The 19,167-nt window shown below is 42.0% G+C and overlaps 1 protein-coding gene across 1 annotated transcript in view; it reads left to right on the top strand.

Moving 5' to 3' along the window:
• Positions 1–8,319: 8,319 nt before the first annotated feature.
• syde2 (synapse defective 1, Rho GTPase, homolog 2 (C. elegans)) overlaps positions 8,320–19,167 on the top strand; it is an 86,636-nt gene continuing 75,788 nt past the window's right edge. Inside the window, exon 1 of the mRNA XM_030372742.1 lies at positions 8,320–10,948. Within this exon, the coding sequence (XP_030228602.1) occupies positions 8,707–10,948 (2,242 nt within the window). The 5' untranslated portion in view covers positions 8,320–8,706. The remainder of the gene's footprint in view (positions 10,949–19,167) is intronic.

Raw genomic sequence — 19,167 nt, 5'->3', positions numbered from 1 at the left:
CACACACACACACACACACACACACACACACACACACACACACACACACACACACACACACACACACACACAGGGCCGTAGCACCAAATCCTGGGCCCCTATACTATAGGTACTGATGGACCCCCCTGCGCCAGGTTGTTGACGGGGGGGGGGGGGGGGGGGGGAAGCGATTATTGACGGGGGGGGGAGGGGTGAAAAACAACAACAGATATTCCCTCAATTATTATTACTTTCAAAACGTTGGCCAAGGTGGAATATCCTTTTTATTTGGGCTGCTTCTAGGACATTTTGGGTGGATTTTGAACGGTATGTGGGCAGGACGTTTTTTGCAGGACCTGGCAACCCTGCGCTGTTGCCCGAGGTGCAGAAATGCTCCGGAACAGATCTGCATCCACTATGGCCAAAAGACTTGTATGCCCCCCCCCCCCCCCCCCCCCCCTTAAATAAATTCTATGGCAGAATAAAGAATAAATTCATGCATTATCATTCAACTTGAACATGTGTTTTTACAGTATAGCGTGGTGGAGGGGTGACGTATGTTGGCCAACCCGGAAGTGAGCGTCGCCCTGGTTTCCCTTGACAAAAAGCCAACGGGTTTTTCCATTGGATTTTGGATTATTGCAGAAAAATTAGCATCTTTGAAGCACCTTCTCAAAAACTGAAAATAAATAAATAAATAAAAATATCTGTGCTCCAAAGAACGAAATGTAAACCAATGCATTCTGAATGGGAGTGTTTCTCCGATTTTTCCATGCTACACAGAACGAAATGTAAAACCCTAACTCTGCCATTTAGATTGTTAATATATATTGTATACAAAAATATGTTATGTTTAAAAATGTTCATGTTTAAATGAGAAACAATTGTTTGATTAAATTTTAATCTTTTTGATTGGATAAAACAAATTATTTGTGATAGATATTTCTTAAATGAGAAACAATTGTTTGATTCGATTTTTATCTTTTAAAATGGATAAAACAAATTATATCGGATGCATATTATGACTTAAATGAGAAACAATTGTTTGATTAAATTTTAATCTTTTTGATTGGATAAAACAAATTATTTCTGATAGATATTTCTTAAATGAGAAACAATTGTTGGAGTGAATCAATATTTTTTTGTTTAGGATTTAACATACGATTTAAATGTATTAACTTCATTCAAAGAATAGAATTATACTTGGTGCCAAGTTGTATTATTTTGTTTTTATGAACATAGGAAATATTGTTTGAGGCAAGCTATATATTTGTCATTGGCTCAAGTTATGTAATATAGATGTGAACCATTACCCTACATTTTTTTAATTGGTTCAATGAAAGACTTTTTCCAGTGTACAGGAGTTTTGCATTGATGCTCATTCACAGATCTCGGCGCTCTTCAGTAAGTGCAAAGATATTTGTGTGTATAATTTTACGGATTAAGTATTGCTCTATGTTTTTCATGATTGATCATTGTCAAGATGTTTTAGCCTGAGTCTAACATATATCTGTTTGCATCCTTCCATGCAGATCCAACAAAAGGCAGGTTCAAGGACTCTCAAAGAACTTGGGTAAAAAAATCCATGCAGTAAGTTCCTGACTTCGATTCTGTTATTGATCCTTGATAATAGATTGTTATAATACTAAGTGAAACGACACCGTTTTCCTACTTGATTTATACTCATGTTGTTTAAGTTAAAACAACTTCTTTGAGATGATGATAACAATGACTGAATTGTAAAGGTCTTGCCATTTCCTGCCATTCAGTTATAAGCCAGGTGTCTACCACACAGATGGTGATTACATCAGGTTCCTGGTTCCAGAGAATTTGCCAAATCAACATCGATGACCAAGTCTGAGCTTTATTTAAATGTTCTTTTCCATTCCGTGTCAATGCAGGCCTTCGGAAAGGATGTTCAATTCTCCTTACCTGGAGTAAGGAGATATGCAACCATTTCTGGTATTGCTGTTAGACTGCACAGAACACTAATCAGTTCGGTGTAAGTATTGTGTTGAAATTCTGTTTTGGATTTCACTTTGCGATTCCTGACCATTTGTTACATTTTGATTTTATTGATGAATTGACTTTGGTTATTTTATTTTATATTTATTTTAAAAACTTGCACTAGCATTTATATAATGACAAAATAGGTATTATTTATTGTGTAAAAAAAAAAACACAATAAGAAATGATGCAGTTCTGTTCTACTGTAGGATATGTGGACAGGTCTTCTCCACCATGTTCAAGGAGAGCATGAGTGGGCACTATCTTGCTGTGAACATGGCCCCTTATCGGGCGACAGGGATAAGGAGTGGATCCAGATTGATTCTGAGGCCTTTCAGTTACTGTCAGAAATAGTGCTGGATGAGCACTGGCTGAAGAATGTGGAGAAGTTCCTGAGTTTCAGGTAAGTAAACATGTTTTCATAAGAAGGTTATTGTAAGTGGCTTAGTCCTGCTATATGGGCATTTGACACAGTGCTCAGGCTAATGACTTGGCTGAGGTGCTTGCTATACACTGTCTTACACTTGTCACAATACTGGGCACATGGTGTTAAAAAAACCATTCATGATAATGGCTCTCACAAGCATATCTATAACGCTGTATTCATGGCCACTTTCAAATGAGTACTAAAGTTATATTATGTGTGTATAGATGTGGGGTCATAGCTTAATCATCTGTTTCTTTTATTCTGTAAGGTCAACCGCTGAGCTGGAATCCTTCAACAATCATATACTGATGTATGCCAGCAAGCGATTCAGCTTTAGCCCACCTGTTTACAAAGCACGCACCCTCTTAGCAGCATTGGACTATAACCATCATGTTCACAGACCGGTGAAGAGCAAGGCTGATGGCTCAATACACTGTAAAAACGAAAACTTAAAATTGTTGGTCTCCTTCTGATTTCTGAGTAAAATGAATATAAAACATTAAGTATTCATGTCAACTGTGCAATGCAATTTAGTCCAACCAACAATGTTGAGTTTTGGGTCAAGAATTGGGCTCAGTGTAGTATCTTTGTTAGCAAGACACACAGGTTTAAGTCAGACTCTGTCTGAGGCTGGGCCAACTACGGTGCACATGCGCATTTCGACACTTTGGAAAATACGGGGTTTCCTAATGGAATTTTCAGATGGTACCCCCCGGGGAGTCTGGGTATTCGTGATGCCGGTTGGGAAAAAGGGGTTTATTGCCTTTTGTCAATTAGTTTCTGTTAGGTTAAGTGGGGTTAACGGGTTTGGGGTCTTTATTGTTTGTGTGTTGTTTATTGTGTGTAGTGTTGCCGCCACCGTTACCGAGACTTGCATTGCATAAAAAAAACATTTCAAAGAATGCAAAACTAGTTTTAAGTTCACTTTATTAAAATTAATAATTGGAAACTTCCATTTTACATTTTTGAATGCCAGACAGCAATAGAACAAGCACCATGTAGCTAGTTCAGCAGCAGAGAATCGCTGTCTAAATGCGGCAAACCAAAGTGCAGAACAAGTTCGACATTATGGTCAAACTTGTTCTGCACGATACGGGAGCCCATGTTAAACGGTGACGCAACTCTCGTGCCTCATACACCGCACGACCCCGAGAGCTGCCTTTATTTAACACACACCCACAAGAGGGAACGCTCCGTTCACTTGCATGGACAGAGTCTCTGGTTACTAAGCAACCTCAATGTCTTGGCGGACTATATATCTGCTGATCAACACTACGAATGCTGGAAACACACCAGACACACCATGTGAAGTTATTTAACCCGATTATTGTTATTTATATCCGAGATTATTTAATCTAACCCGATCTAAACTCTATCACCCAAACACGGCGGCGTTTGGGTTTCCTACCTCGGACTCCAGCGCAGCCACGGCCGACAACTTTCTTTATTCTGGGTGGAAATAGTAACATAGTTACGCCATTAAATGCGTTTATGGAAACATTTTTAGCGAGAAATGTGCATTTTACTTTCGTAATGTTCGCTCGGTGAATGTGAAGGATGTTTGGTTTGATAGTTATGATGAAGAGGGAACGCTCCGTTCACTTGCATGGACATGGACTCATCTAGGCGAGTGACGTAGGCGCGTATGGCGCGTATGCGACCATTTTTGACACAAAATGCTCAAGCAACATTTTACGCGCGTATCTCGCGTAAAAATTACGCGAGATACGCGTCTGGTGTGGCCGCACCTTAACAAAAAGGGCAACTTAACAGTTTGAGAAGCAAAAAGAGAATGGAAGATTCAGCATTTTCCTTCCATTGTTTTGGACGATTTGCAGAGCAAATCTGCAAACGTTTCAGTAAATTATTTGCCGTAAAATGACTTTCTCTTTATATCCAGGGTCAATTGAATCGTATGCCATTGAGTAAACTGGTCACATAGACATTGCTATTACAATAGATGACCAAATCATAAACATTTCAGTTTGATGTTTCTGAAACACGTCTCTCATTCCTTTCACTCAAAATGCATTCCAGAGAACCAAGAGACTCTTGAGTGATTGCGTCTTAAAATATTTGTTGTTTTTCTTTTCCTCATAATTGTAACAAGACAAGCTGATATTTGCGCTAAAAGACTGTGATAAGGTACTTAAGGTTCAAGTAAACAATGAAAATATTTTTCAGCTTATATGGAAAGTCTAATGAATAAGGGGACTTAATATTGAAGTATAGTGTCCATGTCCATGTAACACTGTGCTATAATTTGCCATTCAGTAAATGTCAATGGACGTTGATGTACTTGTTTTTGTTGTGGACCGAGCAACTGGTAATAACAAAACACCATAGAGTCGTCGTCCCCCCCCACGCACACACACACACACAAAACAAACAAAACCCGATGAGAGCGTGGAGCTTGCAGGCCTTGACCTGTAAAGAGCTGCCCAGACACAGGTCTAGTCGTCAGGCAAAGAGGTGGATGGCAGCGACAGACCCCAGTCTCAGCTCCTCCACAGCAACAGCAGATGCTAATCATGTTTTGGTGAAGAAGAGGAGGGAGGAGGAAAATGGCCCAGATAATTATGTGCACTCACTCACAGGGAGACATTGTACCTAGCTGAGGTTCTCTCCTTTTAGTTCCTTTTCAGGACGGTTGGAGAGTGGACCTTATCTGAAGTAAATGCTGAAGTAAAAACAAAAAAACATTCAGCCGAGGTTTGTTTATATGAGAGAGAGAGAGAGAGAGAGAGAGAGAGAGAGAGAGAGAGAGAGAGAGAGAGAGAGAGAGAGAGAGAGAGAGAGAGAGAGAGAGAGCCCGCCCAGGTGCCCACCCCACATCCACCGATGGGGATTTTCAACAACTATTATTCCCCCTCATGCATTCCTAAAATAGCAACAGCAAACAAATGTTTGCAGGTTCAACGGGTGGGGGAAGATGGTGGGGACGGGTTGGGGGTCAGAGAGGAGAGCATCGATCAACATACACTGAATCCCTGTTTCATTGACGTTGTTGAACGGTAAATGTGTCTATCATCCGTACATGGCCTTAAAACCTGGCTTGCACCTCCTTTATAAGGTCTACAGAGAAGACAAATGTATTATTTGGATTACTAAAGGTATTATTTTCTTTAAAAAATAATCAACCTTGTTCTTCCCAACATACAGTCCTTAAAGGCACCCAGTGCAACTTTATGTAAACATTCAATGAAAAATAAACATTCAATTTGTAGTCTTTTTTACACGTAGTAAGTTTCAATAACTCCATACCATTACATATCGACATTCAAGGAGCAAAGATGAGACGTCGTTGTGTGGTGAGAACTGATAGAAAATCGTAAACAACAACAATCGCCGGTGGGGAGAAGCCATTTTTCCATTGACTGGAAGCCTGCTTTATTTATTGTAGGTTACTAAAAATAAAGAAAATGGCGGCATTGTTGTTGTTATCGATTTTCTATCAGTTCTCACCACACAACGACGTCTCATCTTTGCTGCTTGAATGTCGGTATGTAATGGTATGGAGTTATTGAAACGTACTACGTGTAAAAAAGACTAGAAATTGAATGTTTTTTTTAAGCCTCGAAAGTTGCACTGGGTGCCTTTAAATGGCATCACCTTTAAGGACGAATCCCTTATAACAACCAGGCACGCCCAAAGAGTCTATCTGGGGCCCGTTTCAGAAAGCAGGTTCAACAAACTCTAAGTTAAATCCTTAACTCTAGGTTGACCAACTCTGAGCTGCAAAACTCTGAATTTTCGGTTTCAGAACAGGTGATAACGCTTAGTTCAATCAACTCTGAGTCAAGGTAAATCTGAGTGAAGCTCGTGCATGAGGATATAAAAAGCCCTCATCAATGGAACACAGATAACATGATTCACCATGGCAACAAGTACTAACAAGCCTCGATCCTCCTACTTCTCCCCAGCGGAGTTGCAAATCTTAATGACTGCATATGCAGAAAGCGAGCATATCTTTTTACTAAAAAGCAATACTATGGCAGCAGCCAAAAAGCAGGAGCTCGCGTGGAAAAATATAGCTGACCGGGTCAGAGTATTTGAGAAAAAGAAAATGTTTTCTCTTGAATGTTCCACTTATTCAACAATTATATTCCCTATGTGTGTTTGTGCGCACAGGTGCAACCCAACAGGCCCCAAACGGACTTGGCTGCAACTAAAAATGAAATATAAAAATGTAGTTCAAACATATAAGGTATAATTTAAGTACAAGCAATTGTGATGTTGTTTAGCCTGCCCTCATTAAACAGCATTTAGTGGCTGCATTCAACATGTGATGGATATATTTAAGTAATTAGGGAAATCTGCTGAACAAAGAAAAATCCCAACACTGCCAGTATTATAATATATTAATAAATTTGTGTTTTCTGGTTATCTTAAATTTGACCTCCATTATAGCCAACAGAAAAAAGGCAGTCAGTTAGAAATGATTGAAGCATATCATGTCTCTAACAGCTCTTCCATCTCGTGCATCAGCAGGGGGGTCAGGATTATTATCTGGATCATTCGGGGAAAGAGTAGGACATTGTTCTCCTCTAATAGTGGCAATGTTGTGGAGAACCAAACATGCCACTATAATGTCACAAGCCCTTTCCGGGGTGACCCTGAGCCTACGAAGGCACTGGAACCGGGCCTTGAGTATGCCGATGGTCATCTCCAATCTGGCTCGTGTCCTGCAGTGAGCCAAGTTGTAGTGTTGCTGTGGGCAAGGGTCAGGGTCAGGGTAAGGGGTCAGCAGATAGCGCTGGCAGGGGTACCCTCTGTCTCCGAGTAGATAACCATCAAACTCTCCTATGATAATACAAGATACACTTTATTGTTTCAGTTGTAATAGGAGGAAACAAAATATTGATCATAGGATATAACTATATACTGGATACATAAATTATGTATATATAAACTCACCACGGGCAAATCTGGCACTCAGTGTAGACTCACGAAACATTCGTGAGTCATACACAGACCCAGGCCACTTCGCTTCCACATTATTTATCATGTGGGCTGCGTCACATATGATCTTCACAGTGGAGAACAGTAATTAGCTGTATAGTGAAGCATATTTCATTTGGAATGTTAAAGGCTATTATTTAGGCCTACCTGTACATTAATGCTGTGGACAGATTTCCTATTCACATAATCTCCTTCATTTATTGAAGGAGCTATGATAGGAATGTGAGTGCCATCTATGCAGCCAATCCCACCTGGAAACCCTAAAATATATCAAATTGACTGATTAGTGCTTCAAGTCTCAAAGCTTTATGACATAAATGAATTACTGCTTAGACTGATACCTGCAATTCTGTGGAACTCTTCTTTGAGAAGTCTGGTGGGTCTGTGACTTGGGAACACTACAAACGTGCATAGTAGCCGTTTCAGTGCAAGTGTCACATTTCGGACAGCCCGACAGACAGTTGCCTTGGACACATGCTCTGCATCACCGACGTTATACAAAAAACTGCCGTTGGCAGAAAAACGAAGTGCAATACAAAGAATTTGCTCGGAACTGAGAGCGTGTCCACGATGTGTCATGTGAGCGATGTGAGGGCTGAGAATATTGTTTATATAATTTATTGATGATGCAGAGAAATGGAAACGCTCAAACAGGTAGCTACTCATCAGGGAATGATAAAACATCCAAGTATCTGCGCCTCGACCTCAACTGGCTCTTCAATAAAAGGACACGCCATGTCTGCCACTGCCTTCAGTCTGCAGGCTTCAACGTAAGAGCAGGAGAAACTCGGGGTTAGTTGAAGAAAACCTGCCAGCGAGCAGGTTAGGTTCACGGAGTATGTTGCCAGGGTAACTGACTCAGAGTAAAGCTGAACTGGCTTTGTGAAACTGAAAAACCAGAGTTTCCCTCATCTCAGGGTTAACTAACTCAGAGTTTTCACTAAACCTGCTTTCTGAAACGGGCCCCTGGTCTGGTAGGGGTTACGTTCAGTATCGCCTGTAAATATTATACATATTTTAAGCTTTAAGTATTGGCCAGGTCGAGAGAGGCGCTAGAGTCTCAGAGAAAAATGAAAGAGCGCGTGTTGCGTATGCACGTAGTTTGTGAGTAAGTGAGTGAGTGAGAGAGTAATGTGAGGATGCCAAAGAGAAGCGGTGGTGGTGCAGTTGAGTGGAGAGGGAGGAGAGCCAAAGCGCAAATCGACAGGCGTGACAGCGGACTATGGAGCAGATCCCGTTTGAGCCCAGCGAGTTCGAGCGAGAGGCAGCTTATCCCTTTCCCTTTTGCAACTAGTGTGCTGAAAACTGTAGGAATTACTGGCTGAAAAGGAATGGCTGATCCTCTGCGGAGGACTATACTTGCGAAACTTCGGGGAAAGAAATTGAAGAAAGGAGCGTCAGCCGGTGGTGTATACGGTTGTTCGGCTGCTACTGCAAAGAAGGACGGGGAAGGTAAAGACATAGTACTTCTGCAACAGCAAAACAGTGAGACTGACTCGATATTCTTTATTACAGAGCTGGACTGTGGACCGGCGCCTGAAAGAATGAGTACCTACGAGAATTTTGACAACGGGGCGTTAGTAGAAGTCGGGGGTTTTCTTTTCCGGAAGTCGAAACGTGTGGTCTTTGCAAGTGCTTGTCCCCGCTACGAGGTTTCTAGTCGTCGCATGAACCCCAGTAGCGAGGAGAGAGAGCCGACCAGCAGCAGGTGTAGATATCGGGTTAATGAGGAGCTCCTGGGGGTCCCACTTCAAAGAGGTGTGCAGTTTTGGGACTATGGTAAGGATACGATCCTTCAGGAGCCATATTCTTTAGGCAAAGCGGGGCTGCCCAGTGGGGAACGCGTCGCAGGTCTGCACACACCGGGAAAACACTTTCCGCGGAAGTACAGCGTAGGCGATTCAATTGGTTTTGGGGAAAACCACAACCATCACGTCTCCCATACACAATTATACTCAAATAGTACAGAAGTTGTCGATGCCGCCCGCATCTCTGACCTCGATACAGTCAGCGTATGTTTGGACAAAGAAGCAAGAGTTCATAGATATGGAAGCAGCGATCGTTCTTTAAGAATGCAGCACATGGCGGAGAGTGTTGTGGCTGTAAACCAGCGTCGACATAACGCCGATTCTAATTATGACCATAACCGACCTATAAATACAAAATCTGCAACGTGCACCACACTCATAAATCCAACTTGTGACCCAAGCTATTGCCTCACAGGAAGTAATACCGAGGAGACCATTTTAATCAGAAACATTGAGAGCTATGAAAGCTCAGAGTTCTCTGGCAAAATCAGGTTGATCAACCTTCAGAGCCCAACCTATTTCCCTACGGAATCAGAAATAAACATGTCATCGCTGTGTGCAACAGAAGGGTCCCCCATTCGCCACTCTTTGGACAGTGAAGACGAGGACTACTACGATAACGAAATACTGCCCTTTTACGAAAGTGTGAGAAATGGTGCACATGAGATGACACGTGGGAAGAACCATGAAGTGGTCCAGAGCAGGAAGGATAGAGGCCAGGGGTTGAGGGACATCAGCATCCAAGAGACCGACCGGCTCCGGAGCCAGCTGAAAGAGGCCTATTATCTCCTCATCAATGCCATGCATGATATCAACCTGGACGTGCAGCAGCAGCATAGTGATGGTAAGAAGCAGCAGACGTACTCCTCTAGCAGCAGCCCCTCCAGGGACAGCCTGTGCTCCAGGCTCTCAGTAAAGAATATGGACAGCGACTCCTGGTCGTCGGGGGGGGACCAAAGCCCCCAGCGGTTGTCGGACTCCAACCCCAACCTGCTCTGCGTCAGCGGGACGCCTGGGTCCTGGTGCAGGGGCAGTAGCCCCCTAGACAGCATCAGCCCCCTGGACAGCAGCAGCCTGGGGAACCTCCTCTCCATCACCAGCTCCTCGGGACCCCCCATACCACGCTCGGCTAGCGACGGCGCTATCAGCTATCACCACTGTAGAAGAGGGCCTGTGGCCATGTGGGAGGGCGCAGCCGACAGCGGGAGTCCTGATTTGTGTGAGGACTTGGCTGTGGTGGAGCCTACAGGGCCAGAGGTTCAGAAGGAGGGAAGAGGAGGCCACCAGGCTGCTAACCAAGAGGCCACCAGCAGCAATGAGCAGCCTCAGGACGGTGTGGGCAATTCATGCCGGATGCTGTACGCGAGCGGGGGCTCCTTCGCCAGCCTCACAGGGTCATCCGACAACAACAACGCAGACACCCCCCTGCCTGATGCCCCCAAGGATCCCACGGGTGCACAGACTCTGGCTGCCCCCACCTGCACCTTGGCTAGACAGGGTCACCACTATGGTGTCACGGTGAACAAGATGCAGGAATGGATGCATAAGGGCCCCCTGCTGTCGTCGGAGATGAAGCAGCGCATCGAGGGTTCGTCATCATCCTCCTCGTCTACCTCCTCCTCCAGCCCGCCAGCGGGGCACAAGGCATGGGAGCAGGAGGCCATTCGTGGGGCCCAAAGGGTGAAACCGCTGGGTCACGGCGGGGACAAGCCGGTTCCCAAGTCCCCCCGGCAGTCCACTGCGTCGTCGCCACAGCAACATCCAGGTAGGAGGGCTCCCTCATGCGGGCCCCGAAACCCCGGGGATTCATTTCATACAAAGCACCCCCTCCTCTTCGTCTGATCACTCCTTCATCCTCCTTCATACATAGCCCAAATCATCTGGTGGATGACCCCCCCCGCCTTCACTCTCTTCTTCACCCCCCCCCCCCCCCGTCTCCTCTCTCTTGGATGGTTAGCAAAGCGATTGCGTCTCCAGCGTTATCTTGCTTTGTTTGTCTGAATTTCTAACAAGGCGGTGGGCTCTTTCTTTTCCTCCTCTTCCTCCTCTTCTAAACTTATTTAGGTCGATTTTTGGGTTAACTCTGAAATGATAAGAACTTAGGGTATACTATCAGTCACAATCGTTACACAATAACGACTAACTCCCGCCCTCTAGATAATAATGGTGGTGGGTTTGATATTTTTAATGATTGTTGATTATGCATTGCTCTTTTTTTAAGTGAGAATCAAATTAACAAAAGCATCTGTATCATGAAAAGCATTATCCATGTTGTGGCTTAATTATATACAATATATAACCGATTAGGGATGGGTCAGAATATTCGATTATTTCGATTATTCGTTCCCGAGGGTCAAAATCGATTTTTAACATTTGGACTAGAGATGCACCGAAATGAAAATTTGTGGCCGAAACCGAAACCGAAAAATAATTAATCGCTTGGCCGAATACCGAAACCGAAACCGAAAATGACGGTTCCGTTTAAAGTTGTCAAAACACTATTTTTGAATATTGCTTAAATCTACTGCTTACAATAAATGTTTAGACATGTTTTTCAAGGAAAAATGTATATTTGAAATCTTCAAATGTTGGAGAAAAACACAACACCCTGAATTTGTATTGCGGTTTTGAGAACAATTGAGCCCCCCCCAACCCCCTCTGTCCTTTCCTTTCATCTTCTTTTCTACCCTTTTCATTTCTCTACCCCCCTCTTTTTTCTTAAACTTGGCTTCACAATATTAACTGTTTTTTGTCTTTATCAAGTGTAAAGTCTCTGTAAATTGATTTCTAAACAACAACAATAATTACAACACATTTCAAAAGCCTTCCAACACAAATAAATGCATAAACATGCAATATAACAAATTATCAGTGTCCTAAGCATATGTCCTAACCCTATTTTATATTACTGGGAAAACAAGTTTTCACCAAAATCTCAATTCTTATTTTTTTTACTGCTGCATTTGAACGCATCAATCATATTACTGAGCCAACCTGAACACATCACATTTGACACTGTTTGTGACCATTGGTTAGTTTTTTTTTTTAAGCTAGCTAGCTCTATATCCTGCCGATTTTAACATGGATTTAAAAACTCCATTACTATTTTTAACTGACGGGACTTTCTACACCGTCCGGTTGTGTGATTACTACCGCTGCTTTGAATGACTGGTGATGCACGCGGTGCCGACTCCGAGCCCGTCGGCACAACGTCTGCACTCTGCAGCAGCAGTAGCTGACAGTTTTCGGTTGGACTAGACGGATACTGAGTTGAAGGAGTTTTTTTAACCCAAAGACAGTGAAGGTACAACCCTTTTATGTAGGCCTACAGTCCAGTTTTAAGATATGACCAAAATACAAGCTGTGGTCGCTCACACTAAAGCTCGCTGTGCGCGTGCATGAACCGTGAACCAACCTGTCGGCGGCTGGCTGTAAACAGTGCTGCGCCTATGAGTAACTTATTAATCGCGCGACACAACGAATCAACGACCAAATTTGTTGCCAACGCATTTAGTAATCGATTTCTATCGATTTTATCGATTCGTTGTTGCAGCCCTAGATTGAGCTACATTAAATAGATACAATATAAGGAACCAGTCAGTTGGAAATAACATAATCAGATATAGGAGTGAATGTATATTTAAGTAATCAATAACCACACAACCATATTCTCCATCTTGGAGAAGCCTGTTTGTGCCGGTGCATGTTTCTTGCTCATCAATCTTCCCGTGAAACTTTGAATGTATCGTTCAGGCTACAAACGATGCCATATTATATCTGCTTAAGAATGAACTCTGTGATCCGTGCTTAAGGAGAGATTTAGCTTGACAAATTGCTCTCTCCGCCGCTTCAATTAACCTTTTCACTAGCTTACGAACGTTAGATTAAACATTCCCGCGGTTCATGGCGAGATAAACAAAACAACTCACAACCTATAAAAAGCTAGAGGGGGTGGCGTAATTGTTACATTTTATTATTTTGAGATCGTATAGGTGGCCTGTGCTCCTTGCTTGTGTAATCAAACAAGATTGTATAATTTTGCGTCACCACCACTTTCGGCCTCCGATTCGGCCACTCATTTGGCTTTCGGCCGAAAGCCGAATGTGTCTTTTTTTTCGTTTTCGGCCGAATTTTTTCGGTTGCCGAATTTTCGGTGCACCTCTAATTTGGACCGTTAACATTTTTTCCCATTCAAATATAAAGTTTTTCACAAGCCATAACTTTGTTTCCCTGGTAACGCCTGAAAGTTCGATTAATACCTGGAACAATCATTACCTTCCCGTAATGTTCTTATGCAACAGAAACGTTGTTCCCTCCTCCACCTATATTTTCTGTCAGTGAGGTTAATAAAATTAACTAAATGTAAGTATGGAGACATCTGGAAATATGCCATGAATTTTCGTGACATGAATAGACGCTTACCTCTAAACAATATATTTTTTAATATACTAGTCTGTAAATGGATGTGTGTGCGTGTCATGAAATCTGGTTGTGTTAGTCAAGATTATGATAAAATATATTTTCCCCAACTATATTCAAGTCCCCTGTAAGAGCCAACCTACATTTTTGTCATTTTTATGTTTATTCCCATACATTCCCGTTAATTCCCATAAATTCCTGTTAATTCCCTTGGAAAGTTTCAAACTTTGAAAATTCCCGGAATTTTGCAACCCTAGTAGGGACCAGGGGCTCAGAAAGAGGTTCATGATTTAGCAGAACAAAAGAGTGCTTGTTCTGTGTAGAGTGTATTTGTGTTTTGTGCAGTATATGTGGGCATGCAAATCCAAATGTTTCTCAAAATATGTATATTTTAATGAATGGCCATCATTGCTTTTGGTGACTATGTTCCCCAGATTTGGAAATGCTACCTTCAAATCAATGCATCACAGAGAAGTAGTCAAATATCCTAACAGAATGTGACATGACATGACATTCCTTTTTACGTAAGGTCCAGCTTACTATGTACCTACATTATCTTAAAATAAGAGATTCTCCAAACCTTTTAATGTGAGAGGGAAATTACAAGCAATCCCCTCAACATTATTTTTTGAATGTGTTAAACTTTAACCTGCTTTTCCCCTGGGACCTAAATAAGGCTTGGAAGTGTACTGTAGTGGAATGATATGGGAGAACGGCTGTAAATCTAAAGCTGTGGTCTGGAATGCTGTACTTGTTGTAGCATGCTTCCTCTTCCAGTTATGAAAGACCCCTCAGAGAAGATGGCATGTTGACAACAATTTTGTGTGAATCATCCTCTTGCCAACTATATGTTACCAGAACTCAGAGCTCTCATGTGATTAAATATTTCAAAGCAGTCAGAGAAACCAAAATTCTCAATAATTACAAAAAAATAAAATAATTTTGCCAGGATTAATGGCTAGCTCAACAAACTTCCTGCTCATAAGACCCACTCGAGCATGATCATCTATAATTAACGGGCATATTCCCTATAGTATAGGGTTTCCACCCCAGTCCTGGGTAAAGGTAAAAGCTCAAATGATCTTCATGACAACCTATTTAATGAGGTAATGTCTAACGACTACAATGGCTATATTGTGTTGCGTATTAAATTCAGCATTGCATTAAATCACAAGAACTGCAGTGAAAGTTGTTTTATACACTATTTTATAAACAATTTTATTGACAAACACAGCCTCCACAAAGGGAGTCAACTCAATTCAACAAATTCAAGGGTAAAGTCTCCATTCCTTTGTGGAAAGAGGAACACCAAGGGTTTAAAGGATTGCTGCATGGTTGAAGTCTTAATGAAGTCGCCTTGTCAAACACGGGTAAAGCAACCCTTAAGCTAAGAGGGTTTGTTTAATAATAATTATAATACATTATATTTAATTATTACACAGCTCTTCTCAATGCTGTGGAACGCTCCGTTCACTTGCATGGGCCCTTCACAACTTCAACTTCAGGGTCTTCGGTTGCTAAGCGTCGTTGGTAGATTATATCTCTGCAGATCAACACTACGAATGCTGGTGACAAATAAATTGTAGATAGACACAGCATGTGAAGTAAGTCTTTCGTTTTGGCAGGTATCCGTGTAATAAGCGGGATTATGTATAGAACGTCAAGGGTCATTATCGAAAGTAAGCCCCTTGAGGGCGAAGCAAGACACGTGCGTCGGTGTCCTGTTCGCTCTGTCTCGACTGTCTGGGCTTATTTTCCCGATAATGACCGGCGTTCTACGCATAATCCCTTGCATAGAGATTTTCAACGACCCAAAGACTCGCCACTTTCAGGACAAATTAACCTCGATAGATCTCTCTCTCTCTCTTCTCCCTATTCTACTTGGTATACAATGATCAAAGTTTAAACATTTGGTATTGCTTTTGTAAATTCCTTCTTTGTAATTTTTATCCTATTCTCTTGTACGATGTGGTTTAACATTTTCATTAAATGACACATTTTTGAACGAATGAATAGATTATGGTAAACATTATTTGATGTCAATCAGAATGGTTGGTTGAGGTCTGACTTCAACCAGCGAGCCCATGGTCATGAGTCATTAGCAGTGTTTGTAAGAACGGCGTTAGGTAACGCTGTTATTTTTTCAGTAACGGGGTTATCTAACTAATTACTGTTTCCGTCGTTACAACGCCATTACCGTTACTGTACGTTAAATGCGGTGCGATACTATGAATTGATTGAATAAACTGCGTAACCTGAACGCACCCCTGGCTCCAAACACAAACTGCTAGTGAGGAAACAGGTTAACAACGAGATAAGCGATTATGATTGGCTATGGCAGTCATGTTTCATGGTAGCCAATCGGAGCCAGTGTTTTTACACACAAGCCAGGACACACACACACCACACACACCCGCACACCAAACTGATTCGATGAAGCAGGATTGCTTCGGCGAGTCCGAAGCAATCCAATGAAAAGTTGGGCTTTTCTGAAGTATTCAGCAGATGTTCCACAGCCTTTGCAAAAAGGCTGCAAAGAAAAATCTGTTGGAAGTTGGAAAAAAAATCAGGGCCTTGATTGGGGAGTTCAACCATTTAACACATTAAGGACAAGTGAAAACTGCTCAGAAAAATCCAAATTCTTTGACATATAGCAACTTCCTTTTACATTAATGCAAAAAGTTACTTTCCCTGGTAACTAGTTACTTTTATTATAGAGAAATTGGCCCTCATTTATCAAACGAACGTAGAAATGAGCGCAAATCTGAACGCATGATTCATCTTACGATAGGACCCACGTGAGATTTACGAAACCTTCGTATCACACCAATCCCAGCGTACGAAGAATCTTGGTGTTGATAAATACGGCGGCTGAGATCGATCGCAATTAACCTAACACGCCCATATAAAAGCACGTCTTCAGAAGTCTCGCCCCTAACTTTTACGACATGGAGAAACGTCCAACGGTAAAATAGAGGAATTTTTCCGAGACCCAAATAGAGACGCTTGGGTCACTTGTGGATGCGAACCGTCTGGTTTTATTTGGTAGCCTAAAAGCTGGCATTAAAGGCCAGCAAAATAATGCTATATGGAAGGAAATAACTGTTGCAGTGAATAGTGTTTCCAATGTTCGTCGGGCTACGGAAGAGGTTTGTTAATTAAATTAATTAAATAATAAATTAAATGTACAACTTCTGTTATCCAGCTAAAACATTTCACATATATGCTATTGTTTGCATTCCGTTAAAGTTATTTAATTCCGAACAAGGTGAAGAAAAAATGGTCTGACATGAAGCTCAGCACCAAAAAACGTGTTGCGGCTGTGAAGCCGGCCAAGCAAGAAACGGGAGGAGGCCGGTGCAGTGCGACTGCAGCGTAACTCACCGAGATGACTCTGACCATGTAGTGCGCCCTGATGTAGACGATGCCCAACGTTGCTATTTTGGAAAATAAAAGAATCGTGCGTGCCCCCAGGCCATCGGGCTACCATGTTCAGGATTGACATTCTGGCATCGCAAATAATCGGAACATTAACTGAATGGTAGCTTTTGCGGTTGATGTACGCGTAATCATTAATAGATGGTTCATACGCACATGGGTACAATCAACCACACCAATCACATTTGGAAACCTAGCAATAGCATAAAAATCCCGTTTGATTCCAGTTTGCTGATCGTTATTATATGGGAATTTAATAGAACGTTCGGAGAGGGACATTATAGCTGCCAAAACTGCTGGCATGGTTCGGCTAATACTTGGCTGGGAAATAGCAGACCTGTCCCCGATCTCCCGCTGCAAGATCCCGGTGGCCAACAATCCCAAGGTAGAGCAAACCTGCACAGGTATTGCGTTTGATCGCCTAGTTTCTCGCCTTAACTGTGGCTCCAAAGCATTGCATAGCTCCATCAGGAGATGCCTTGGGAGACGAAAACGACTCAAGAGCCATATCGCCCTCCTTAAAAAAATCGGCGCGGTCTCGAAAAACTCTCTCGTCTGTGCGTTGAGGTCCTTAACAGAGCCAGATCTGCCATCGCTGAGACACGATCACCTATTTGGCAAAGCTCCTGTTAATATAGACAGCTGAATAAACATTTCACCTGTCACATTCTAATTATTTTCATAGTAATACTGTTTTTAATTAGGCCTGACTTGATTGTAATTGTTTGAACGGCTGGGCTAATTCCAATTTATTAGTAATTAATACAGATGTTGAACATGGGCTACTTGTGCTGCACTATTCATCATTGAAATACCCGTATGTTGCGCCAAAAAAACTTGCATACACGAGCTCAGACCTGACGTGAGATTTCATCGCAGCCTGCGCTCACGTTCAAATTGATAAATGCCAAGCTCAACGTTGAAATGAGCGTACGTCCATTTTACGCACGTTTTCTGTCGTACGCTCGTTTGATAAATGAGGGCCATTAAGTGACTAACTCAGTTACTTTTTGGAACAAGTAGTGAGTAACTATAACTAATTACTTTTTTAAAGTAACGTTCCCAACACTGGTCATGAGTCTGACGCCATAATACTACACTAAATGCCATGGACATGTAGACTGCAAAGGGCAGATTAGAGTATATTTGAGAAATAGAAGTCTTCAGTTCGTGGAAGTATGGTGAGCTTGGTCGGTATGGAAATATGACATTGGTATGCCTCAAAAACTGCTTTACCAGAAGTTAACAATCACCAACCATGTTTCTAAAGCATACTGTTTCAAAACCCACTTTCAAAACGGACACTTGCAAAATTATTTAAAGGCCCAGTCTGCATTGGAGAGAGGCCGCAGATCAGAAAGTGTTGGTGTTTGGTCAAGTTGTAGCCATTGCATTTAGTCTGAATGATCTGACCATATTGGTCAGACTTTGAAAGTTCATTATGACAAATGGTGCATGTCAGGGACGCAGGAAGTCAGTCCGAGGGGGGGGGTGCTTAGAGAGTCTATATAATGACGTCATAATAAATGCTGCGCAACATCCATTGTTTACCCATCCCTCAAGATGAATCCCTTGTTTTCCCTTACTCATTTAACGAGTACTATAAGCCTGCCAATTTTCATAACTTTTGACTTATCGTTTTTGTATAAAAATTAAAAATAATAATAATACTAACGATTCCAATAGGGTTCCTAAGGTTTTGTAGGACTAATAATAATAATAATTATAAAAAACACTAACAATCACAATAGGTTGTCTCGCACTTTGTGCTTGGCCCCCTAATTAAAGCTGCAAGCAGCATTTTACGGGGGCCAAGCCTAAAGCACACCAACAAGACACTGATGGACCATTAAGTCCCTAAGAGACCATGAAGACCCTAATAGACGAAGAAGAAGAATATGTTTATTGCCATTTGCACAGGTACAAGACGGTACAGGTACATTGGGATTCTTGTGCAAATCTACCTGAGTCTGCTTCTTCAATAAAAACAATTATATATGTGTTTATGTATGTATGTATATATATATATATATATATATATATATATATATATATATATATATATATTTAAGCAATAGATCATGCCAGGCTGTGGTATGTGCTCATTATACCACTGTTAAGGGGCGT

This window comes from Gadus morhua, chromosome 12 (genome assembly GCF_902167405.1).
Source record: "Gadus morhua chromosome 12, gadMor3.0, whole genome shotgun sequence".
Lineage (NCBI taxonomy): Eukaryota > Metazoa > Chordata > Actinopteri > Gadiformes > Gadidae > Gadus > Gadus morhua.
Note: the sequence above shows the minus strand (reverse complement) of the source record. Positions and strands in the feature narration are given on the sequence as shown.